Raw genomic sequence first — 25,377 nt, forward strand, 5'->3', positions numbered from 1 at the left:
TCATAAAAGACTTTTCTGGCTTATAGGTAGAGATGCGATTTCGCTCCATAGGTTGTCTAAGCGCGCCACCTTTTTCTTTTGCTTTTTCTTTGAATTTGAATACAAAGTAGGCCACTACAGAGATAAGTTCCACCCTTATCACGCGACATTAGAAAATTTTCCCAGAAGACTCCAATTTTGTAATTTTATGCAAAATCAGCAAAAATTAGATAGCAATTTTTTATTCAAAGTTTTGTTCAGCGATGAAGGAAGATTTGGCAGTAACGGGGTTCTTAATTAACACAACTGTCACTATTACTCCCAAAATAACCCACATTGGATCAGAACAGCTCATTTTCAAAATGTTTATTCCGTAAACGTGGAAGCTGGTATTATTGGAGATTACGTAATAGCTACATCATAATAATACACACCTCAAAAAAATTAACGCAACACGTTGATTTTGCGAATTTACTGTAAGAGATGTGCCTGTAGGCGACTGTAGCGTTTATAGTGAAGTAAAATAAAGACAAAACAAGCAAAAACAAAATTTACTACCAGAAGTTAGTCTTTTATCTTAGCCATTAAATGTTAATAACAATTCAACACAAACAAAAGTCAAATTAATACGAAGTATTTCCATCTCTAGCTCTAATAACAGCCTGCATTAGTCGAGGCATACTCTCGATTAAACCCCTAATGTGCTCGTACGGAAGATATTCCCATTCTTGCACGATGGTATTCTCCAAGAACCAATCTGCGCTCTTTTATCCTCAGTTTCACATAGTCCCATACATGTTCAATGGGGTTCCTGTCGGGAGTCCTGGCTGGCCATGGTAGAAGCGGAATTTCAACCTCTTCTAAATATCGTTGCACAATGTGGGCTGTATGAGGCCGCGCATTAGCGTGCATATATGTAAAATTTAGCCCAATCTAGGCTCCATAGGGCATAACATTAGATTCCAAAACATCGGTAATATACCGTGTAGTTGTTAAACGAGCCCCTGGTAGCGCCACCAATTCAGTATGTCCGGTGTAGGAAATGCCACCCCAAAACATTATAGAGCTTCCTCCAAAATTCACTTGTGGAAGAATATTGATAGGCAAGTATCACTTACCAGGTCGTCTGTACATCGGCATACGGTGATCTGAGGAATACAGGCAAAAACGAGATTCGTCTGCAAACAGTATATTGCTCCAATCCTCGACATTCTAATGCTGATGATTTAGCGCAAATTTTAAACGCGTATCTTGTGTGCCCTGGTGAGCAAGGGTGCTTTGACAGGTACTTTTGGACGCATACCAACTTCTCGCAAACGATTTCGTACCATCTGAGTACTCAGCACCACATCGCGGGCAGCTAAAATCTCTTTTTGGAGCATTTTTGCTGTGCAGTGTCGCGACCTGAGTACTGTTAAGCGCAAAAATCGGTCGTCTCGTTGTGATGTTTTCCGTTTACGACCTTGTCCTATAGTCTTCTATTCATGCTTCCAGTAGTATGGTACTTTTGCATTAGTTTAGAAGTGGTCGAACGATCAACGCCCAGCAGATTGGCCACATAGCGTTGGGTCTAACCATCTTCAATCAAAGCTACAGCCCAAATGACCGCTTCTTCGATAAATTACGCGTAATGCGATTAGGAACATTCATTATAAGCGAAAATGACGTTTTCACTTCAAACATTTCACAAACATGTGATTTAGAATTGGATATAAGGGTACCATGATAAGATACTTTCTTTCTTTTAATAGATCTACCAGATACAAATGATAAGGAACTTTTTTTTTGCGTAGATGAAACAAAATTCGTTCTAACTAATCATAAGGCATGTTTTTTAGATTTTTTTTTAAATTTTTTCAGTTGTTATTAACAAATTTGAAATGTTGCGTTAATTTTTTTGAGGTGTGTATATTGGTCCATAGTTTTTTGAAGGGCAGAGTTATCGACAATTTTTGGAAAATGATTTGCCGGAGTTATTAAAAAGTGTTCGTCTCAACTTTCGACAAGAGCTGTGGTCACGTTATTATAATACTCACCCTGTATATTTTTCATATAGCATAGCACACAGAGATACCTAGATAAAATCACCGACTGTCATCTGTAACTCACAAATCAAAATTGTTTTTTTGAAAATTATACGTCAACTTAAAGAGTACATTTAAATCCTTGTATTATAGTATAAATTTCAGTATGGTGGACGAAGAATTAAACAATTTACAGTTAGACAAGCCGTCATCAGCTTGGGGAAAAGTACTGAGAAAAAAAGAGAAAATATATGAAGCAGACCTTCATAGATTTAAGCCTTGCATGTTAGCTTACACATTGCAGTAATTTTGAATGTTTGAATACCAAAAACAAAGGTTAGCTTCATATAACAAATAGGATATTGTATAAAAACTATTTTTTTAGACAAATGAACAACTTGCAAAACATACCGTTGATTCACAATTCGAATCAAAACCCATTGAAAGAAGTTTGCATTTATTAAGGTAAGGCAAACTTGCTTTTCACTCATATAGTGTTAGAGGATGATATACTTATTTAGACAGTTGTTTTCTGTTCTGAGGAATTAAACTATTTATACTTACCAATAAGTGTAAAATTAGAAGTGTCTAAATTTTGTTCACATTTTAAAAATCCACGATTATTTTACGATTCGGTCCAAAAGATACGTGTGCTAACACTGCAAAATTTAAATAAGTTTAAGTTAGTTGTTCATGAAAAATTAATTGATGAAGTTTAATACTGTATGCACTATTTTGTTTTGCTACTGTTTTTACAGTACGTAATAATTTTTGTGCGTATACCCGAGTTCATTTCTATTTGTCCATTGTAGTACAAAATTGTTACGGTATCAGAAGAATCAATTACAGCAAATATTTGTTATTGCAAAAGTGCCAGAAGGCGTGTGTAACCTAGTATCTTACAGGTAAATAACTTAACTTCCCAAAACCTTTGCAAAGATGGAAACAGTTTCCACCCCAATGAAAGCAGATGTGTGATGCGATCTTGGGTTTACTAATTTAACCCACAAACCACTCATAGGATATAGGTTTCACCTATGAAACAAACAAACTGCGACGATTAGGGTGGGCTGGGTGGGCAGTCCTGTGGTCGTCCTCTTCCTCATCACTTCCCTCACATTCTCTGGTGATATCAGGGATGATATTTGTGTGCATACATTAACATAATTATTATGTATGTCATCAGTGGATTCGTGCTGGTTATGTCATATTGATGTCAATGATGTCATGCTGGATAACCACAATATGCCACAATATCCACATGCATAATAATAACATAACCCCAAGCAACGTCAGTGCCGTAACGGTTTTATTCGTAATGTACCAACAAAAATTGGTGTTAGTTAAGAATAACTTTAATAATATTTCTAGGATAACACTTTACGATTTACTTTTATAAAATATAGAATAAGTACTATGCAGTACTTTAATATTAGAAATGTTTATATTATAACGAACGATGGATCTAAAATTATATAATCCCGAATTATTCCCGGAAAATGATAGTTTATTATTGCAAGAGTTGTACATGTACTGGAATTGGTGTAAATATTCTGATCTTTGCTATCTTTTTTTTTTTTAGAAAAGGTGATGATATCCAAAAGCTGAGTGTTATTCAAGCACTGCCACAACTCTTACAATATGATCCAAATGGAACAATGACAAGAATTGTACCAAAAATTCAGCAGGAGTTACCAAAATCTTCATGTGAATTTCATATTGCAACCAGCAAGATTTTCAAATTACTTATAGAAAAGCAGTTACCTTTGAACCTAACAGCAGCTGTCATTCAGGGAACTGAATCTAAAGATCCCGTAGTCTCAAATGCATGGATTGAAACTCTTCTGGCTGTAATTCCAATTTTACCAATTGATCAAATTAAAACAAATGTAAGTACATGAGTTATTTATGAGGAAGCTCCAAAACACTTAGGTATGTTTCTAGGTTATACCATTGGCTTTATCAAAATCACAACCAACAAGCCCTGTTTATTGTCGTGTTGCTAGTTGTAAGATTCTTGGAAAATGTGCTGCTCATCAAAAAATGCAGAATGTAGAGTAAGATTATAATATAATCATGTATAGTCTTCCAGTTTTACTCATAGTTTGAATGTAGTCTGTGAAGTACATTGATTCATAATAATTAAAACTGGTAGTCTAGTAATGTAAATCACACTTTGACTGATAACAATGTTTCAGTGTAAAAACTTTCCTTTTACCAGCAGTGCAGAGCTTATGCCAAGACTGTTTCCAAGATGTTCGAGCGACTATGTGTTCTCAGTTACATTTTATCGCACAGGGTTTGTATCACAGAATTAACAAACAAAATGATTCTTACAATTGTTTGATTTTACAGGTTTGGGTGAAAGTTTGGTAAAAACTAGTTTACTTCCAAGCCTAGTAGAATTAGCATCAGATGACAACATGGCTGTGCGATCAGCTGCAGTAGCTTCAGCAGTCTTAATTATACCATATTTAAATAAACGTATGTAAGTCATGTAGCCTCCACTGTTCTTATAACAGTCTTCAATTTTTTAGAAACAAAAATTGATACAATTGTTCCGTTGATTAAACAATTGTGTTCAAAAACATCAGGTCCAGGTGATACAACTTTTCCAACAATAGCTAGAGAATTTGGAAGATTAGTTCAAGCTTTGCAAAATGTCTTAGAAGTGTCTGATAGTGTATGGATACTACAATTTTATAAGACTTTGGCCACAAAAGGACAAACTGTGCGCATCAACAAAGATAATTTGGAAGTAACACAAGTAAGTTGTTCTATTATCTCAATAATAGTACATTAATTAAAAAAATTGGTTGAAAGTTGTTTCGACAGAACTTCTCTCGCTCCTGATATACAATGATAATTTTTTTGACCCTGTATACGCAAATCCAAAAAATAATAATGGAATGATTATACTAATTATATTTTGTACATTTTAGATAGGATTTATTCAGCAAAATTTTGGGGTGATATCATCAATTGTTTAGGGGGGATAATGCAAATACATTTTGATCAAAAATTTTCCATTCTTATGATTACTTGAAAACATCTCCAAGATTTGAAAGCATTCGGTTATGTAGTTCCCTACAATACCGAATGTTTTGAAATCTTGGAGATATTTTGAGGTTATCATAAGCAGGGTAAATTTTTGATCAACATGTATTTGCTCATCCCCCCTAAAAAAGTAATGACGTCAGCTCAAAATTTTGCTGAATGAATCCTATCTTAAATATGCAAAGGTATGAGTCAATACTTGTGATTTATCACTGCGTTAATATTTTTTAGATGGCTCAAAAAAATTAATAACAGTTTATTTTATTGATTAAATCAAGAATTGCAAAATTGAATACTTTTAAATCTTGTAGACGTTTTGAAGTTATTGTAAGCATTGTTGTAAGAGCAATATTATATTTATGATACAAATAGCAGAGTGGGGATGTCACCCTCTATCTTGGAGTAAGCAGGTAGTTTTTAGGAAGTCATAGCGGAGATGTGAAAGACTGTACGTGGCTAGGAAAATAAACGTAAAAAAAAGGGAATAAGCGTTTGACTAATCACCCTCGCGCCGCGAAAAGGTCCGCAAAATACAACAGCATGGTAACTTTTTAATCAAAATATATCTGTTTATCGATCCCAAAAATTGTTGACATCTCAAAATTTTACCCAATGAATCCTATATAAAATTGCAAAATATGATCAGTCTATACTTGTAATGTATCATTGCATTCATATTGTTTAGATTTGCTTATACATGGTGACTCAAAAAAAATTAATGAATCAGTAAATTATTTTACTGAATAAATCAATACATGCTTTGAAATCTTGCAGACGTGTTAAAGTTAATGTAACCCTGGTAAATTGTTAATCAAAACATATCTGTTTATTTTAAGAATGTGAAACCTCGTTTTTACTCCATAGAGGTTATTACGAAAAAGTAAAATTCCGCAAAATCAAATTTTATCCTTTTTCTTAGAAGCAATATTTGTTGGACTGTACTTCAGAGGCGAGGGAAGTTCTGTCGAAATCACTGTCGATCAATTTATGTAGCAGTGTAGCTTATTTTGAACAGAATCTTCAATATAGCCTTCTGTCACACTTGAGGATTTCCATCCTCCATGTCGCTTCAAATATGTAATATTCGCACCCAAATCAGCCAAGAGCGTTGTTGTCGAGTGCCGAAAACAGTGACCAGTATAACAAGAAGTATTAGGCAATTTCAGAAATTCGGCTATTTTCGCGGGCATCAGCCCAAATGTATTTTTCCCCATAGGTTGTCTGAAACATCTTCCATTTATAAAAGAAATAAAAAACCGTTTGTGATTTATCTTCTGTGGTCTTAGTGCACCGTATTTGCGGTATACTCCGAGAAAATCTTCACTGTTATTTACAACTGTGAATTTTCTTGTAATGTTTGTCTTGGTTTCTTGCAGTTTTATAATTAATGCAAATCCTAAATCCTCAATGTGATCAACTCCTTTCGTCTGCAAGCTCCGGTGACACCGAAAATTAACGCAACCTATAATAACACATTATTAATAAAACAACCAATAATATTGATACATATTACCTTAGATATTAGAAGGGTATTCTTCTCTGATAAATTTTTCGATATGATCTCTTATTAAAATTTTCAATTTTTTAGGTTTGTATTTATCAGATTGCCTTTTTTAAAAAACGATCAGTTTCCCAAATTTACTTGTATCGATATTGTTTTTTATTGAAAGTGTAGCCTTCAGTATTGAAAAATACCTCCGCAGAGAAGATGCTTTATATTGCTTCGATTTCTCCAGAAAATATACCAAAAGAACACTTTCCGAGAACTTCTCGATATTTTTTCGTCTCCACCAGTTAGTACAGGCTGTGTATTCTTTCTCATACAACATTTTTGATTTTTCCGGCAAAAGGGCTGATCTACCTCAATTTTTATGCAAAAATACACTTTCACACCATTGGCACTCCTACAGTGACAACTTTTCTATATATTTTTTTTTCAATATGGCTACCCTTGTTTACGTTGTTAAAATCAAACTTGCCCGTCAGTAAGATAACAGAATTTTTGGAAAATGTGAAATTTAGTGAGATCTCTAAATTCTTTCGGTCGTACATAAAACATTGTATGAACCTCGAGGGCAATTAACGCCTATGGGTCTCAGCGTGTTTCACGCTTCGGACCATAAACGCCTCTTTACGCCCTTGGTACATAAATAACTATTATGTGTATGATACGATATTCATTATGAAACTCATTAATCATTATGCACTAGGACGTAGTAAGCAGGCGTAATGATTATTTTCAGCAATCATTCGAGATATTTTGTTTTTGGACGGTATACTATTTTCGATATAACCTGAAGCAACTTTATCGCTTTTCCATTTTCCGTATCTTTTCAAAGTCAACATGTCAATATGTGTGTGGAGAGCTTTTGACGCTCATTCAATTGAATTATTAATTGCGGAATATCTTCTTCCATGAAGCACGTTAAGACTGAGACGCAGTTCATCGATTTTACCTATGGATTTTACAAATTCAATGAACAATTACACCCATATTACACCGTTGACATGGATAGAACAGAAAATATACAGGCCAAGCAGTCATGTATTTGATTCATAAAAGCGAATTCAAAATTTTTTTTCTAGGATTTTTTATAGTTAGAGTGAATAATAAAACCTTGTATGTACCGCGCGCATTAATTAATGTTTATAAATGTCAGGCGACGGTTGCACTCGAATATAAAAATGTAACATAACTTTTATGTACGAAGGACGAAAAAATGCCTATTATAGTCGAGTCTGCAGTTTGATGGCCGAGGCGAGGCTGTAATAGGCACTTTTTTATCGATGTGCATATTACATTTTATATTTCTTTCACTTCATGTGTTAATGTTACCAGACAAAATAATACGAATTACTGAATTTTTGAAAAGACTGCACTACACGTCTAACATTTTGTTAAACAGGACGTGATATGCAGAGAACAGTGTGCTTTCAACTTACCGCAAGTGACCACTTTCACAATGGCACGTATACCAAACCAACTAGAGCTGTGGCATTCTGTATACAGTGGACTGGCTAATGATTCCTGCTACCTGGTCAGAAAAACAACCGCCGCATGTGTTTTTCAGGTTGCAAAAATATTGGGTTAGTTGACATTATATATAGTAATTTAACATAATACAGTTTTTTAAAGGCCCTCAGAGTAAAGTCATAAAAGATGATATAATAAAATTATTACGAGACGATGCTGAAGAAGTTTTGCAAATGCTAGTCCCAGATGTTGGTCCAACTTTAGAATTACTTTGCACACATGGTGTTCTTTCGAGGGAAAATACTCTTCCATCTTGTTTGGAGATTACCAGAGCATTGTTGAAATGCCAGGCAGAATTATCCAAATCGTACAACTGGAGAATAAAATCGAATTTTCTTCAACAATTAGAACGTTTGCCCAATTGCATGCCGTCCGATTTCATTCATCAACACTTCAGTCCGGTAATTCTAGGCTGTGTTCTAGAGGCGGTTTGTATTTTCTGCTATTTGTTCTTTATTTCTTTTTTATTGTTGGTTCGTAGAGACCTAAACCAGTAAGATCGCAAGCTTCCAGAACGTTATTAGTATTTTTACGATATAATTTGAAAGAAATTCAAAGGAAATGGATTCGAGATAATTTGATAACTCATTTGTGCTTGTCAAAGTCATGCTATACCAGACATATCTTCATCTTAGCGTGTTATCATGCTGCAGAACTTTTTAGCAACAATTATTTTAAGAAGTTCTTTTTTGAATCGTTATTGTCATTAGCCGGTTTGTTTTTGGTATATGCTTAAAATACTCATTTATGGAAACACGATTTTTTTTAGATGATCCAGTATCAAATATACGGCTAAGTGTAGTAGGCATTCTTCCGTTGTTGTATAAAATGTTAGTTTTACCAGAAGATAAAAAACTTCAAACAAACATCGACAATTTATTTTCAAAACTAGATATGATGGAAAAAGATAAAGATGTTAAAGACATTTTAAGAACAAAACTTAAAGAAATTCGTAGTTCCGGTACATCCAATAAGCAGGATTATTTATTTGACCAAAAACGTAAAGAAGAAGAAGAAAATAAAATTCTACAAGGCAAGCTGACACTAGCCGCTCCAACGGGGGGAGCACCAGGTATTCTTATAAAATACGGATTTTCTTTGATTTAAATAAATTTGTATATCCCGGTTTTGTATCGTACTGTTTTGATCTTTCAGCCAGACCAGTACAATCGATAGCATCTCATGCTTCGAGGGACAAAGAAACTGTCAGTACGACTAGATCTCACCCCATTATTGCCAGGTCTCCAAGTACATCACCACGAGTTTCGAAAACACCTTCAACTAGTTCAGGTCCAAAGTATGTGACATTCTTTTACTTGATATTAGCAGCAGTTTGCTTATCTTGGTTGTGTTTGTAGCGATATGAGCTTTTTAGAGCAACATTTTTACATAGATGCTGGTGTAAGCTTACCACGTGATGAAATGGAAAGTAATATACGACAACCAGAAAATTTTATTTCAAATGTTGTCAGAGTTTTTGACCAGCAGCTGCATTTACATGGAAATAAAGGGAGTGAAGGTGATTCTTCCTGCATACCAACAGTGTCAGTGGAAAACGTAAATATAGAAACAATGGTTGAAAGTGAAATAGAAAAGCTAGAAACATCAACGACAAACATAACAGATGATGTTAAAGTAAATTTGCGAAAAAGAAATAAGAGGGGTCCAGGTACTTCATCAAAATCTCTTTTAAGTACACCAAAAGAAATCAGTTCAATGAATTTCAAATACAAAAGATATTCAAGTATTTTTCCATCATCAAGTGGAGACTCTGCTAGTATTAATACTGTTAATACAAAAACACTTAACCGAAGAAGTTTAAATATTGGTGTTGCCGATGGAAGTAAAATACCTGTTTGTATAAAAAAATCACAAAGTAATGTTGAGATAAAACATGAGGTAAACAGTCAAGAAGCAAGTGGATTTAAGGCCAGTCAATCAAAATATCGTGGCACTAGAAATGATTGTTACTTTAGTGGTAATTTGAAGACGAAAATTAGACCAAAATCTGAAGTATTAACAATGAATAGTGGTAATAATGAAAGGCGCGTATCTATTGTAGAAACGAACGAAAAGTACACAGAATGTGAAGGAAATCATGCTAATGCAATAAATGTCAGTATTATTGAACATATGCCAGTAAGTAGTATTAATAGCAAGCCATTTAGGACATCAGGATTACCTGTTCTAAAAAGGTATTTAATGATTGTAGTAATTTAGAGAACATAAAGCTTTTTAATGCATGCTTAATAACGTTGGCGAGTACACTGAAGTTTTTTTTTTATGGGCAGTGTGTTTTACTTGAAACTTCAAACCATTATAAACAGTACGCGGAATTCTATCTCACCGCTGCAATCCCCCAGTTGAAGTAAGGTGTGTTTTACGGCGAGTACTGGGAACGCTTTGATCTTGGTCCACAAGGTCGTGACCAGTGCGTCGCTACGAGTGTTTACAGCTAGTAAAAAAACTACTTCTATATTACTTCAAATAATAATACTCGATGCGCTTTTTTATTTTTCAACCACAGGACCACAGATTTGTGATCTTGAAATGTTATATAATGTATAGTCCAAAAGAAAAATATATTTGTAATCAAATTATCGCCGCGACAGCACTGGATCTAGCATACGCGAGATACTATTCCGCGTGTTGATTATAAAAGAGAATTTCTGAAACTCTGAACACCTTAAATTATTAATTTTTAAAGAGTATCATAATTATTTTCATTAAATATATGTATAATGGTATAACTCGTTTATAATAAATATTAAATTAAGTTGTTGCGGAATTACATTGCAGTATTTAAAAATATAATGTGCAAAAAAGTTAGAACTCTTGATGCCAGCCTAACAGTTGTCCGTTACTGAACTGTAGTATAGTCGGAGAAATTTAAAGTGGCAAACCTAATTTTTAAAGTCGCCATAGGAAAAGTATTAACTTGTGTCAAAGCGTATTCTATGGTCAAAGCACGTCGGTATTTTCTACCTGCCGTTTCGTTTGACTTATTTTCATTTCGCTCGTGTGCAAATATTTATTCCTAAATATACGGATAATGAAAATTATTTGACAGAAATTAATACTTTTATGATAATACTATGGCGGTTTTAAAAGTTCGAGGTACCACTTTAAATTTTCTTCTTTTTACTAAAGACATGAGGCATCTAAGCATGAAGTAGAAATCGAAATTCTTATAAATATTGTAATAAATCTAAACTTAGTTACACTCGTAATACTATTGATTTGGTTTTGAAAGTTTCTGCTTTGTACTGTAGATTTTTAGATTTAATATTATGTCAAGCAAATTACTAAATTTGTGATCAGAAATCACGGTATAATCTAATTATGACCCACGTGCCCTTCTTAAACTCACTTTAAAACACTGATGAATAAATATATCCTTTGAGTTCCCATTGATTTGAGTCCTGCAGAACACAAAAATTGAATATTGCCTCAAAATTGAGATTGCTAAACGAATCAAATGTGTGTAGAAGACATTATTTAGAAGCAATTAGTCAATTTTAAGGCAATCTTGTGTGGACTTCACCGATACCACTAACTGTATTTATTTCTGTTGCAGGAGAACGCAATCTGACGCAAGAAAATGAAAATTTTATTTTTTATATTTTTACTTGTATTAACAATTTTATATATTTCTATTTACAATTTTTAAATATATATTTCTGTTAATTATTACTTTTGTATTTCTTTGAGAATTTTTTCAACAGCTTCTACAAAACTTGATACAACTGCATCTGGTGGAGGAGTTATTTTGTTTTCATCGCCTAACTGATATTTCCCCGTTTGAACTAAATATCCTCTAATGCCAGCCTTCATTGCCCCTTCAACATCATCTTTTACATCCTAAAAGATCAGTATGAAGATGTGTCAATATTTATTCAAATCACCTACATCGCCAATCATGATAGCTTCTCCTGGTTGAATGTCACCCAAAGCAGAATGAAAAAACATTTTTTGGGGTTTCCCTACAACTGTGGCTGTGCACTGCGCCGAATATTCTAAACCTTTAACAAAACATCCAGGACCTAATGCTAATCCATCTTTACGTTTATAGTACTTTCCAGCATGAATAGCTATTAACTCTGCCCCATTTAATAAATGCCTAAATGCTTCATTTAGTCTGTCATAGTGGAATTCATTTGGGGCTAAACCAATAACAACGGCATTCGGTTTTTCATTTGTTGGACATGATAATCCTTCGAAATCTTCTAGTGCTTCAGGTGATAAAAGTAATAAGGGCTTCAGCTGACGATTAACAATAAGTGTTCTGGCGGCAGCTAACGAACTATATATTTGTTCTTTTTTAACAGGAAATCCCAATGTTGTGAGTCTATTGTATAGAAAATTTTGACTTTCTTTAGTTGTATTGGTTACAAATTTAATAGTTAAGTTTGTTTGAATTAACCTAAAATTATTTAAAGTTTACATTCTAATAAGTTATCTCATGTTATGGAAACTGCCAGTAGATACTCACCTTTTCAACGCTTCTACTGCACCAGGAATCGCCTGGCTTTCGATGTGCAAAGTACCACTTAGGTCAATGAGCACTGCTCTTATCATGTTTATTATGTTTTGCGGCTTCTAACCAGTTTCTCGTTGTTATAATTATTAAGCGAATTTTCGCGACTAACTAAGTAAGTTACGGTATCTTATTACGTGTAACATTAACATTTTCGCTTTGGAAAGGTATCAGAGGAGAAGGTGTTGTGACGTCATATCGACCTTACCATGAACATACTGGCACTAACGGCCTAACGTTGCATGTATCTCGCGGTAACCAAATGTAGATCTGTCAAATGGGTCTAATGTGTTTCAAGTTTTGTTAGGTTATTTTCTTTGCCGCCTAATAAATTAATTTGCGTTCTGAGACTGATTGAGTGTTGATGGTGCAATTTTATATTAATTTGTGAAAAAAAAATGTGTTATATATACAAATTTGTGGCATTTGTTTTATTGAGAATCCAGTTACACAACAGAAGTTCATCAGCATCAAAAAAGTACTGTTCACATAAATTAATTACGCTGAGTGGCTCCATTTTCCACCAAAACTTTAATGCTGCACAGTTTTTGCAAATTGCAAGGTTATATTTTCTTACGTTCTTGTCACACTTCTTGACAGTCAATCATATTACATTATTTTCGTGATAATCGTCGCAGTATGTTGATTACGTCATTGTCAGTAGGTGGGGATGTTACCAGTATCATACTTTTCAGTTACAAAAAGTTAGTCGCGAAAATTCGCTTATTATTTTCGTGACAATCGTCGCAGTATGTTGATTACGTCATTGTCATTAGGTGGGGATGTTACCAGTATCCAAGATACATAGAAAGAATGGTACACCGACTTTTGACATTTGTAATGAAAACAGTTTACTCAATTTTAGGGTCCAGATGAAATCTCACCTAGATGGCGCCAGCGTAACGGGGGACTGTCAGTGTTGACATTTGTCAAGTATGGGTGCTGTCATCGCTGTCATGCTGTGTTGGTCGTTAAAAAATAACGTGTTGATTATGTTATTTTTGTGATTTTTTAAAGTTATATCTGGTTTCGTCGTGATTGTTGCGTAAGATTTTGAATGAAAATTACCCGAACAGTGAATGTTTGACGAAGAATAACGCAAAAGTTGTGCGATTAGTGGGGTTGTTTTTATCTTACGCCAGTCTGTTTCCAAGAAACGATCATGCGGCAAATATTATTCAAATATATTTTTGAAATTTCTCCTTCAATAACGATGGCTTTGTCTATTCTTGGGACGTCAGTTGTTACGTGGCTTATAATAATTTTATCTGGCAGTTGATGAATACCCCATGTGAGAGGCAACAATTCACAAATTTCTGAATAATTGTTTCTCAACATACTGAGAGTATCCGAGGATAAAGTTTTGATTGGGGAGGAACGTGATATAGGGTTTCTCTGTGTGGATGTATCGTTTTCAGGATCTGCATTACTGAAAAAAAGATGCGCGTTTTTATTTATTCACATACGTATATGTATTTCAACGAACTCATTGTAAATTTTAAATATTGACGAATATTATATAAAAATCATCAAGAATAGCAAAGATGTCTCCTTTAGTGTAGCGTAACTAAAGTAATTTTCCACTTTTTGGACATGACTCAACCAAATGGTAAGTCATGAAAAGTGAGGCTGTTTAGAAATACATACCTATATATCGATAGCATTTCAACTGGATGGGTTTTATTGCTCCTAGGATATTGTTTAATAGGATGGGTACTCTGGTAGGAAATGTCATTTTTGGTATTGGTATAACCGAAGTTTACAACTGGATCATCTGGTGTGGAATTTCTTCAAATAATATGAACGGCAGGCTATTAGGATAAATCAGGATATTTTATACATACATATTTCCTTGTAGTGGTGGAAATGGATAGGTTTGTTCCTTTTTGGGGCATGTAGGAAAAGGATGTGTGGAAACACAGGAATTTCCAATGCTTGCACAACCTAAATTTATAGTCGGTATAGCATCAGGAGTTAATGTTCTTCGAACAACATGTTCATGATCATAGTGTATTCTTATATATTTGTTTTCAAAATGCTGCATACAAATATATGTCTTGGGAATAAATAAAAACCCGGCAGCTTCAGTCCAGACTTTTATTCTTTTTCCATCCTATAAATAATCATATTTTTGAAAAAAAATGGTCTAAATAGTGTTAGCTGTTATTGAATTGTTATTTACCGCAGGAACCCGAAATAACGAAATATCGCGACTGAGAAGTTTAATATGCCCACAAAGAACACACTTTTTCATTTTGAACGGCTAGAGAACGGCTCCCTTTTACAATTTGTGGTGTTTCTGCTGCAAACACGCTGTAAATTTCAAAAGCGTCTATTAATGTCAACTTTGACAGCGCATTTGACGGTCCCTCGTGTACTACTGCGCCATCTAGTGGAAAAATTTTAAACTAACATCTGGTTCCTACATTTGGGTATCAATTAATGGCGGAGTCGGTATACCATTCTTTCTATGTATCTTGCCAGTATCATACTTTTCAGTTACAGAAAGTTAGTCGCGAAAATTCGCTTATTATAACCAACTGTCAAGAGTGTCAAGTGTCATCTGGTGCTGTGTCAAATTATATACAAAATTTGAATCGCTGTAAGCATAACTGTAAGGCATTCTTTCAAGTACATTCATATTTTATTCCAGTTCTGATTACAAAATTCAGAATCATGTAAATACTTTCTCTGAGTCATAAATGTTTGGGTATTTTAGTTTCAGACATTAAAGGACCATTTACATCCACGTTGCATATGCGACGGAACAACATAACGTAAGCCGTAGAGTAGTAAGCAGAACGAAAGATGACATGGGCGGAGCTTCAGGTGCGCGCTTATCCCTTACTAGTGGCGTAACTGACTTATCATAAAAGGTTCTTAAAATAATAAATGCTCTGAGGACCTTATTCAACAAAATTTTTAATGCTAATAAATATATACGCGATCTAAATAATGTGACTCGATCTTGAAATGTGTGGCAATTAGTAACTTTTATGAAATAGAAATATATCTGTGTCCTTGTTATGCTCCGTCTTTTCGACAGCAGGTATTTTTTGCTTCCAGTATGGCGATCCTGTTACTGTCATTTGGCCGTCAATTGCCTTGGTGGTAACACGTCTTCCACGACTGTTTGCTGGTTACCGGTGACACTTTCTCGTTGAATAGGGCTAGAGTTACTTTGGGACTGGAATAGTGTTCTTTCCGGTCCGTTAACTCAATAATTCTAGTACAGTCTGTCGTAACCTCAAATCGTAAACACATCAACCTTTCGTTGACAGATAGCGAAAATTACTAGCCTCGCGCTATCTTTGTTTAACACATAGGTTAGGTTCCTCTCTGTCGAATTCCGACCACAGGCAGTTTGCCGTACTTTCTAAAAGTAATAGTAGATCTAGTGACTTTAGATCTAAATGATCTGATACGACACCTGGTGTCAAAAATGTGCACTACTCAGGAGCATAGTGAAAGATGTAAATACTGTTGGTTGTACAGTGAAATTTCGTTGTTTTATGTTAAACCAACAAAATTAAATAAGTTGGTCCCAGTATTCCTGAAAAAATGACTGTTAACAATACAAATTGTTGTGTTTTTCGCTGCCATAGCAAAAACAATAGAAACAGTGGGCTCTCTTTTCATAAATTCCCCATAAAAAACAAGTCATTTGTTTAAATGTTATGAACAGGTAAGTATTCATATCAACAGTAAATTTAGTTTAATCAGTATTTAACTAAATTGTTTTTGATTATCAGTATAATATGTATATATATATTATATTTTTAGGTTAGGAATCAGGGAAAAAAATGGACAGATATAAGACTTGGATGGTAAAGCTAAATATGGGAAAACCAGCAACAAAGCACATGAAAGTGTGTTCACTACATTGTAATCAGGATGATTTCATCTTGAGGATTTGATTTGAGGACCCAGGTGGGTTAGTTAGCTTCGTGCTTGCCCACTACACCTTGGGTCGTGGGTTCGATTCCCGCCTTGCCTTTTGGGTGTTGTGTATGTCATGTTTCCTGTAATTGGGCCTCCAGCTTGTTAGAGACATCATAGGATAAAATAAATAAAAATAAAAATATTACCTGGTAAGTACAGATTTGGGTAAATGTTGTTAATGTATAATAGACAATAAATGAAATATTGTAGATGTAAGTATCATTACTAAAGAATTACTACCTAGAAGGCCCAAAAATCGAGACTTTAAAGCAGTCAGAAGTACAACAATGAGAAAATCTGAAGGTTACATAATTTCAAGTACAGATAGAACTGATGTAAATTGCTTCGACAGCAGTCAGTTACATCAAAAAACTGTTTCAAGTATGTATACATTTGATGATATTTAAAAAATACAGATTATTTTCTAGCATTAGAAATGGAAACCGTGCAGGCTTTGTTACATTTACAAAATTCACAAAAAAAGGATAAAAATATTCAAGTGACAAGTGGAGATTTAGTGGCACCTTTTATAAGTACACTTAAATCTGATAATGATTTAAATACAATGGCTGGAATACCATCCTTTCTGTTATTTAATGCTATTGTTGCAAATTGTGAGATGTTTGGAAAATTCTGTAATAAACATAAATTAAACTTGAAAGAACGTGTTCTGTTAACTTTTATGAAACTGAAAAATACATTTTCTTATGCTGTTTTAGCAGTTTTGTTTAAAACGGTGACAGCAATAACCTGTAATATTATTCATGCTTTATTATTTTATTATTATGCATTATTCCACTCATACATAGTATGAAATGAACACTTAATTTAAAAAACAATAATCGCTATAATTAATAAAGTTTTCACAGAAGTTTTTTAACACCACATGATTTAACATGTGTTCACTTAAAAAGTTAAACAAAGGGTTAATAAAATGAGAACTACAAAAAAAACTGACACAAACAACGAAACAGGCTGTAAACTGAACAAATCCACTACAAAAACGCTCGATTTATTAACACAACACACTTTTTTCACACGATGGACACTTAAGGACACTTACTCAACGAATCAGCATGGGTTTGTTCCTGGAAGATCTGCACAGACTAATCTAAGTGTCTTCACTCAATTTGTTTGTAAAGTTTTGGATCAGCGTGGCCAGGTGGACGTGGTGTATACCGATCTCTCAAGTGCTTTTGATTCAGTGGATCACTCAATTTTGCTAAACAAGCTTGATATGTTCGGTGTTGGTTCATCATTCCTTGCATTGTTACGTTCGTATTTAATCAACAGGCTCAACTATGTCTATTACAATGGTTATAAATCATTTGATTACATGTCCACTTCTGGCGTACCACAAGGTTCCAATCTTGGACCCCTGCTGTTCCTGTTATTCATTAATGATCTCTTAATGTCCACGTCTTGCTCTATCCTTGGCTTTGCAGATGATGTAAAACTTTTTTCTCCTGTCTCGTCAGCTAATGATGTTGACCATCTCCAGAATAATATTAATCTTATTGTACAATGGTGCTCTGATAATCACTTAAAATTAAACACTAACAAGTGCTTCTATGTTTCTTTTTGTCGTAATAACAGCGTTATACCTTCTATTTACTACATAAATGGTCAATTTTTAGTCAAAACTGATACCATCAGAGATTTGGGGGTTATATTTGATCATCGGCTCAGTTTCTCTCAACATATTATAGCTATAACCTCATCTGCATCCAAAAGTTTGGGATTTGTAATGCGTTCCGCCACGTATTTCAAAAATACAGACCTGCTTAAGTCACTATATTCTTCCTTTGTCCGTAGTAAGCTAGAATATGTCTCGATTGTGTGGTCTCCGTGTTATCTTACTTATCAACTACTTATTGAACGTGTCCAGCGTCGTTTTCTCAAATTTCTATCATTTAAAACTACAGGTGTATACCCAGCAAGGAATGTTCATTATGAAACTTTACTTCAGCAACACAACATGCAGTCCTTGACATCAAGAAGAAATTTGCAGAGTGCTCACTTTATGTGGAAAATAATCCATGATCAGGTAGATTGTCCCAATATTTTGTCTGAAGTTAACTTCCAGGTACCGAGAAGAAATGCTCGTCATTCAGTGACATTTAGTTTTCCAACCTCGCGAACTAATATTCTGAAAAATTCACCACTCTGTCGATTGTGTAAAAATGCCAATGATCATTATGCGGACATATTTTTTCAGAAGAAGTGATGGAGTGTTCTCATTATCTTTATATTTTATTTTATTTTAATTTTAATTGTAAAGTCTGAATTGTATTTATTTTTGTCCTGTTAATGGATTTGTATCTGTTGGGCAAATACATATTATTATTATTATTATTATTATTATTAAGACTTGCCATAAAGGATACGTCAAATATGCCTTAGAGCGGCCATGTTGCAGTTAACAGTGGCGCCCCCAACGGTCATTTAGTTCGCGTATTGTACAAAGTGGCAAAATAAATAATAATAACTTCAAAAAACAAGAGACACAAGACTATGGCACCACACATTCGAAGACAGTACAAAAGTAAGACAAATTAACTGCGCTACTGCCTTATATTTCCATCCCCCGAGAGCTATGAATAGACTCGACCAACGTAACTTGTTTTACTGCGCAAGTCACGTAATGGGTCTTTTCGTTTTGATTGTCACTCTAACTTTTTAGTTTGCATTCATTTCACTGAATTTTCCTACATAATTTATGCAGTTCGCGCCTTTTTAACTGTCACATCACGTCAAAATAACCTAACTTTTGCTGAAGACTTGAACCTCATGTGAAGTAGGAAGATACTTGGAACATGCTAGGAACTAAGTTACTTCAAAATTATAATTTACAATGGCTAACGGTGCGGAAGACAGTGATTTGTTTGATGCTCACTAACGCCATTTATAATAACTAAAGTTCGGAATTAGATGCAGAAAAAACATGTAAATATGCGCATATACAGCGTGTTATTGAAAGGTACGTACAAAATAAAGTCGGCAATTGGTCTCGAAGTATGGGTGCTAAAAGTTAAAAAAAGTTCAGGTAAAACTGGTCTCCTTTTAGAGATAAAAATTATTAAAATTTATGTCCAAATTCGTTGTACGCCTCTGATAAAAAGATCATCTTTCGTTTCTATAGCAACATTTAGTCTTGACAAAAGTTTTATTGTTACAGTTGCTAGAATTTACTAAAATAAATTAATTTTACCTATTTATCCTTCAGTAGCGTCTAAAAAGGTTGGATAAAGGTTAATTTTCCCCTTATAATTTTGATAACACAAAATAAGTTTTTCAGCTTTCTTAAACTTCGCGAATAACTGTCAATTTTGTTGTACGTACCTTTCAATAACAGCCTGTATATGATGCAGCATCAGAAAGCATTAAAACGATTTTATTAAATGGTATAGCATCGGATAAAAATAGGTTGGTTAAACTTTCTTGGGCAAATCTACTTATAGGTACATTATTCGCCTTTTCTAACTCTTTAACAGCAATTAAATAAGAATCTGGCACAAAGTTTGCAGATAAAGTACTAACTAATAAATTTTGCTATATGTCTGTTGGATACATCTGTTGCTTCGTCAACAACAAAGTAAATAAAGTTATTTTGCAAACGTGTTTTAATTTTAGCAGCAGGTTCGGTATAACATTTATGTACAGTTGTTTTCCTGAGAGTGCTTTCGCCTGGAATAGTCCTTTTACAGTATTTTTCGAATAAAAGTGGCCATTCGTCCGATGGACTCGATTATAATACTTCCTTCGCTTACGCTCGGGAAGCAAAAATGAATTAAATGTAGAATTACTTAACTTATTAATGGAATATTCGAGACAACCATGGCCTGGCATAAATCGAACTTGAATGTTTCCTTTTCATTTTTGGCTGTATTAGCAGATAAAGTTTCTCGTATTGATGTTTGAGTTACATTGGTTGAGTTTCTTTTGTGAAGAGGCGTTTTGTGAGATCGAGAAAAATCGCATGAGGTGAAAAATTGCAAAGCTAACAAATTACATGAGTTTAATATTTGCCACACTTTATCAACGATTCAAACAAAGAATTTACGTGATGTTAAATTATCCCACACTTTATCAAGGATTCAAATGATGTTAAATTATGCCATGATCCAAGTGACTCGTTACTTAAACAATTTTTGAAGCTTTGAGAGTTTATATTGTGGACTGTCCCCAGCTCATCCCAAACAAACACATGATAAATAAACACAAAATGCATCCTACGTCGCGAGAAATGTTCCTCGGTGGTGAAATTTTCAACGTTGCGAGAAAATATGTCTCGGTGATTGATGATGATAACGATGATAACTGACTTGTGTGAGGAATTACGAAGTGTTATAATGTAACACTTAAGTATAAACATCCAGAAACCTTATTCATAATTTTATAAACAAGGGATGAGTCTTGACTAAGTGAATTTCATGAAATCTCCTGCAAGTGCCTTATCTAAACAATCTTATGACTGTTAAATTGTGTTAGAACCAGTTAATTATTAAAATCCTAACATGAACAGTGAATTTACAAACAATAAAACAAATTTACACCATGTGTTGGCGTCGGTCGAAAATTCGCATATTTTGACTTGGAACCGCAAGAATTACTTACGCGTGTTAGGGAAACTGTGGCATCGTCGTCGTTACGATTAATTTTCGTTAAACAAAGGCTTCCTCCTTTTTTTTAACTACTAAACCAACTAAACTTAACTAACTCATGACGTGGTTTCACTCACAACAAACAAATCAAAAAATTGGAATGAAGAGTTTAGATAGTACTTCCCTCGCTGTCGGAATTGTGCCTATTATGTCTTTTTTCGTATTACATTTTTGTAGCGGGGCATTTTAAAATAAATTGAGTATTAATTTTTTCAATTTTGTCATTATTTGGCATTGACATCTTTGTCATTTTTTTTGTGAGAGCTATGACTGCTTATTAAAAAAAAAATTAAATTGGTGGAAGTCGTCTCTGGGGTGTATAATATGTTGCCTATGCAGAAATTGTCAGGCGTGAACAGATAAAAGGAACAACCTGTATAGTACTTGTAATTTAATCAATAGTAATAGTATAATAGTATCAATCTTAGACGTGACGGTGAAACATAAATTAAACTAAAATATGTTTTGTACGAATTGGAATAACTGGATGACAATGCCGACATTTACTATGTACAATTTTGAAGTGACGTCATCGTATTAGTAGTGGGGATGATTAGACAAATTTTGGTTAGCGTTTTACCATATCTACATGATATTCCTAATACAAGTACAAAATTTCACAACAATCGGTCCAGTACTTTCGGAGATTATCTGTCTAATAAAAATCCGGGACGGCAGACAGACGGACAGACGAACAGACGGACAAACAAACGGAAATGGGAGACCTATTTCTTCGTCTTCTAGGGGCCATGAAAGATCGAGAAAACGTAAAAGTAGAGAGTCGGCCGATGGACGCGATTACAATACTTCCTTTGCTTACGCTCGGGAAGTAAAAAGTGACGCGTTATGACCCTCTAGCCACCAAATCAACTTCTACCAACCCTCTCAACAAAAATTCCCTAGGAGAGCTACCAACTACCAGAAAAGAACTAAACGTGCACATGGTTGCGTATGTTTAACGATTTTCTTGATTGAATTTTTTCAAATTCAAATTATTCAAATGTTTTGTTTTTCAGCGCGAAATTTTAATTCAAATTCGGTAACCATAAATGTCTACTCACTTTGCTTACAGTATAAGTGTCAATTGCCACTTTCATATTTTCGTGACGTGTCATGACCTCTAGAGTACGAAAAAAGTGGTCTCCCGTCTGTCTGTCTAGTGTTGTATCCATTTTTATTAGACTACTAGCTGACCCCGTGAACTTCGTTTCACCTACAATTTAATTTTGAATCTGCAAAACCGAATGCTTTGAAATCTTGCAGATATTTTAAACATATGATAAGCAGAATAAATTTTTATTCAAAATATATTTACTCCCTCCAAAAAATTGATGACGTCAGCCCAAAATTTTGCCAAATGAATCCTATCTAAAATGTCCAAAATAGGATGAGACTATACTATACTTGTGATTTATCATTCCATTCATATTTTTTAGTTTTGCTTATAGGGGGTGTCTCAAAAAAATTAATCACTGAGTCAATTTATTTTATTGATTGAATCAAGAATTGCAAAACTGAATTTTGAAATATTGCAGACGTTTTGAAGTTACTGTTTGACATGGTAGGTTTTTAATCAAAATATATCTGTTTATCAAGCCCAAAAACTTGATGACGTCATCTCAAGATTTTGCCGAACAAATCCTATCTAATATGTGCAAAACATCATCAGTATATTTTCGTAATTTATCATTGCATTCATATTTTTTAGATTTGTTTTTACAGTGACTCCAAAAAATGTATGGATCAGTCAATTTATTTTAGAGAATAACTCAAGAGTTGAAGAAATGACTACTTTGAGATCTTGCAGACGTTTTAAAGTTATTGTAAGCATGGTAAATTGTTAAGAATATTTACTTATTCCCCCCAAAAAATTGATGGAACGGTCCACTCGATTTTCGCAGATAATTTTGGGAATACAATACAGTTATTTTTAGTATTACACTGCACCAATCCAAGGTGGTATACGTGTTGATCGTAAATGTTGATTAGGTCATCACAAAATTGTGTGAAGAAAAGACTCAACTCGAAAATGCTGAATATGTTTCATTATACTTTTGGTGCGAAGGAAGTTCTGTCGAAACAACGTTCGATCAAATTTTTGACAATGGTTGATATAAATAAAACCCAGTAGATGCTCATACTCGAAATACGAAGTATCTACTCGAATATCAAATCAAAATATTTCTAGTTTTTCTAGATGATGCTAATACTTCAGTAGGTAACAGTTGATGCTCAAGTAGTATCTCGATACAACAAAAACGGAAAACAGTGACAGTGTTCAACCATCAAGGCAAAAATCGAGTCACCAAAATATCAGTTAGTATGGGGTAGACATCTTGAGTTGGGAATCTCTATGGTCAGTGTTAGAAAGAACGCACTGCACAATTTATGCATAAATAAAAGCTAATTATCTTACGACTTCAGTTTTAATTCATCGGATTCCGTGATTCCTTCACTCGACAATGTTTAAATTTTGGGAAAATTTTCGAAACGATTGAAGTCGGTTGATCAAAGCTATACATTTGCATGATATAAATTAATAAATTTTAAACATAATTAATGTCACTTATAATGTTTAAATATGATAAGCATAAATATATATGATAATTAAACCGAAACTCGTTGTCCTAAAAGCCCGAAATTATTAAAAACAAATCAATTTGTTTAAATAGTGTTAAATTATCCCCGAAAATGTGCATTTTCTCGGCCAAAATATGAAAAATAAATTTTGCAGTGTCATGGTGACGTACGATGACGTCAATGTCACGTGAGCTACCTGTATAAAGGTCACGTTTTGCGGTCCTTTGTGTTCAGTATTAATTTCTGTTTGATGGCGGCAAGATCGTCGCTTCATTTTGGCGTAAAAGTGGAGCGTTTTAGCGAATTTCTACTTTATTATTAATAAATATTACGGAAAATATGTTGTGTTAGTGCTGTGAACGCGAACGAAAATGGATATTTTTCCGAAAAGGACCGAAAACGAGGTAAGTACGATTTCAGTTTTAATTTATGGGATTCCGTGATTCGTTTATTCGACAATGTTTAAGTTTTGGAAAAATTTTCGAAACGATTGAAGTTGGTGGGTCAAAGCTATACATTTTCGCGATATAATTAAATAAAATTTAAACATAATTAATAGAATTCATAATGTTCAAATATGATAACTATCAATAATATAATTATCAATATTATAATTAAACCGAAATCCATCTTCCTAAGAACACGAGGTTAGCAAAAACAAATTAGTTTGTTTAAACATTGTTAAATTAACCCCGAAAATGTACAATTTCTGATCTAAAATATGAAAAATAATTTTTGCAATCTCATCGTGACGTACGATGACGTCACTATCACGTGAGCTACCTGATAAAAGGTCAGTTTTTCCATCCTCTGTGTTTAGTTTTGATTCCGATCTGGTAGCAGCAACACTGGAGCTCCGTTTTGGCTTAAAAGTAGTACGTGTTCGCGAATTTCTAATTTATTGTTAATAAATATTAGCGAAAATGTTTTGTGTTACGTGCTGTGAACACGAAGGAAAGTGGATATTTTTCCAAAAATGCCCGATTTTTTTTGAAATATGTTGTTAATAACATGCATTCAGGACTGATAAAGTACGGCTTTGGAATATACAAAGTGCAGCGTTCATAATTCACAAAATACCGTATGCATCATTTTTAAACTACGGCGTCCAAATTTACAAAATACGGTGTCCTTCACCCATGCAGCAAACCCTAGTCCTCTCTTTTAATGGCAAGACGCACTCCAGACCTCCTCGTATTGTTTGGTTCTTGCTGGGCAACAGTAACGAGCGAGCACAGTCATCGCTCTTTGTTGGCAAACGTGGAGAAATTTGTATATTGTAACTTTTGTAATTGAAGCATTTTGTACTGTATATTGTATGTGTTACTAACTTAACTTGGGTTGTTTTTTTTTTTTTTTAGCTCCAGTGGTGCAAATGCTTTGTTTTCACGGTGCATTTGCTTGGGTTTTAATTTTGCAACAGTGCATTCTTGCATTCTTTGGTTCCGGGACTGAATTCTCCATGTCGTCAGACGCTCTGGCCTGGGGGGGTCTGTTGGCCCTTAGACGTTGGGTCATCATCCTAAACGGATGAGGTCAGTCGGCCCTGTATCTATGCGG

At 34.2% G+C, this 25,377-nt stretch overlaps 2 protein-coding genes and 2 long non-coding RNA genes across 10 annotated transcripts; 2 read left to right on the forward strand and 2 right to left on the reverse strand.

Annotated features, from left to right (window-relative positions):
- Positions 1-2,082: 2,082 nt before the first annotated feature.
- Positions 2,083-11,787, forward strand: LOC135135536 (serine/threonine-protein phosphatase 4 regulatory subunit 4-like). 3 transcript variants are annotated; one of them, XM_064064621.1, is made up of 14 exons: positions 2,083-2,339; positions 2,389-2,468; positions 3,586-3,892; positions 3,948-4,060; positions 4,202-4,302; positions 4,359-4,487; positions 4,541-4,770; positions 7,967-8,147; positions 8,197-8,522; positions 8,576-8,807; positions 8,864-9,166; positions 9,250-9,391; positions 9,453-10,289; positions 11,672-11,787. In XM_064064621.1, the coding sequence occupies exons 3-14, from the start codon at positions 3,662-3,664 to the stop codon at positions 11,697-11,699; spliced, it is 2,853 nt and encodes a 950-aa protein (XP_063920691.1). In that variant the 5' UTR covers positions 2,083-2,339; positions 2,389-2,468; positions 3,586-3,661; the 3' UTR covers positions 11,700-11,787. The 3 variants fall into 3 exon arrangements, with proteins under 3 accessions (XP_063920691.1, XP_063920689.1, XP_063920690.1); XM_064064619.1 differs by lacking the exons at positions 2,083-2,339; positions 2,389-2,468 and adding exons at positions 3,099-3,323; positions 3,375-3,533; XM_064064620.1 differs by lacking the exons at positions 2,083-2,339; positions 2,389-2,468 and adding exons at positions 3,099-3,318; positions 3,375-3,533.
- LOC135135537 (haloacid dehalogenase-like hydrolase domain-containing protein 2) lies at positions 11,684-12,936 on the reverse strand. Its single transcript, XM_064064622.1, has 3 exons — positions 12,587-12,936; positions 12,004-12,517; positions 11,684-11,955 (listed from the first exon to the last, which is right to left on the reverse strand). Exons 1-3 carry the CDS (start codon positions 12,670-12,672, stop codon positions 11,785-11,787), a joined length of 771 nt encoding a protein of 256 aa, XP_063920692.1. The 5' UTR covers positions 12,673-12,936; the 3' UTR covers positions 11,684-11,784.
- Positions 12,937-13,433: 497 nt separating this feature from the next.
- On the forward strand, positions 13,434-17,241 carry LOC135135538 (uncharacterized). 5 transcript variants are annotated; one of them, XR_010281592.1, is made up of 5 exons: positions 13,434-14,437; positions 14,490-15,460; positions 16,415-16,722; positions 16,784-16,954; positions 17,002-17,241. It is a non-coding gene; the product is annotated as an uncharacterized LOC135135538 (long non-coding RNA). The 5 variants fall into 5 exon arrangements; XR_010281589.1 differs by having other exon boundaries at positions 13,434-14,240; positions 14,293-15,460; XR_010281590.1 differs by having other exon boundaries at positions 13,442-15,245; positions 15,351-15,460.
- Positions 17,242-17,329: 88 nt separating this feature from the next.
- On the reverse strand, positions 17,330-19,255 carry LOC135135539 (uncharacterized). The gene is made up of 2 exons (XR_010281593.1): positions 18,949-19,255; positions 17,330-18,895 (listed from the first exon to the last, which is right to left on the reverse strand). It is a non-coding gene; the product is annotated as an uncharacterized LOC135135539 (long non-coding RNA).
- Positions 19,256-25,377: the final 6,122 nt, after the last annotated feature.

Source organism: Zophobas morio, unplaced genomic scaffold (genome assembly GCF_036711695.1).
Source record: "Zophobas morio isolate AGI-343-1 ecotype UQ-CSIRO unplaced genomic scaffold, CSIRO_AGI_Zmor_V1 ptg000024l, whole genome shotgun sequence".
NCBI classification, from domain to species: domain Eukaryota; kingdom Metazoa; phylum Arthropoda; class Insecta; order Coleoptera; family Tenebrionidae; genus Zophobas; species Zophobas morio.

What these genes read in the sequence shown, in the direction of transcription:
- LOC135135536 (XM_064064619.1), top strand. Translation starts at nt 3,463, where the DNA reads ATGGATCTAAAATTATATAATCCCGAATTATTCCCGGAAAATGATAGT. An exon ending in CAAAAAATGCAGAATGTAGA is followed by an intron (nt 4,061 to 4,201) that starts GTAAGATTATAA and finishes ACAATGTTTCAG; the next exon opens with TGTAAAAACTTTCCTTTTAC. An exon ending in TATACCATATTTAAATAAAC is followed by an intron (nt 4,488 to 4,540) that starts GTATGTAAGTCA and finishes TCAATTTTTTAG; the next exon opens with AAACAAAAATTGATACAATT.
- LOC135135537 (XM_064064622.1), bottom strand. Translation starts at nt 12,672, where the DNA reads ATGATAAGAGCAGTGCTCATTGACCTAAGTGGTACTTTGCACATCGAA. An exon ending in GCAGTAGAAGCGTTGAAAAG is followed by an intron (nt 12,518 to 12,586) that starts GTGAGTATCTAC and finishes AAATAATTTTAG; the next exon opens with GTTAATTCAAACAAACTTAA. An exon ending in AAGCTATCATGATTGGCGAT is followed by an intron (nt 11,956 to 12,003) that starts GTAGGTGATTTG and finishes CTGATCTTTTAG; the next exon opens with GATGTAAAAGATGATGTTGA.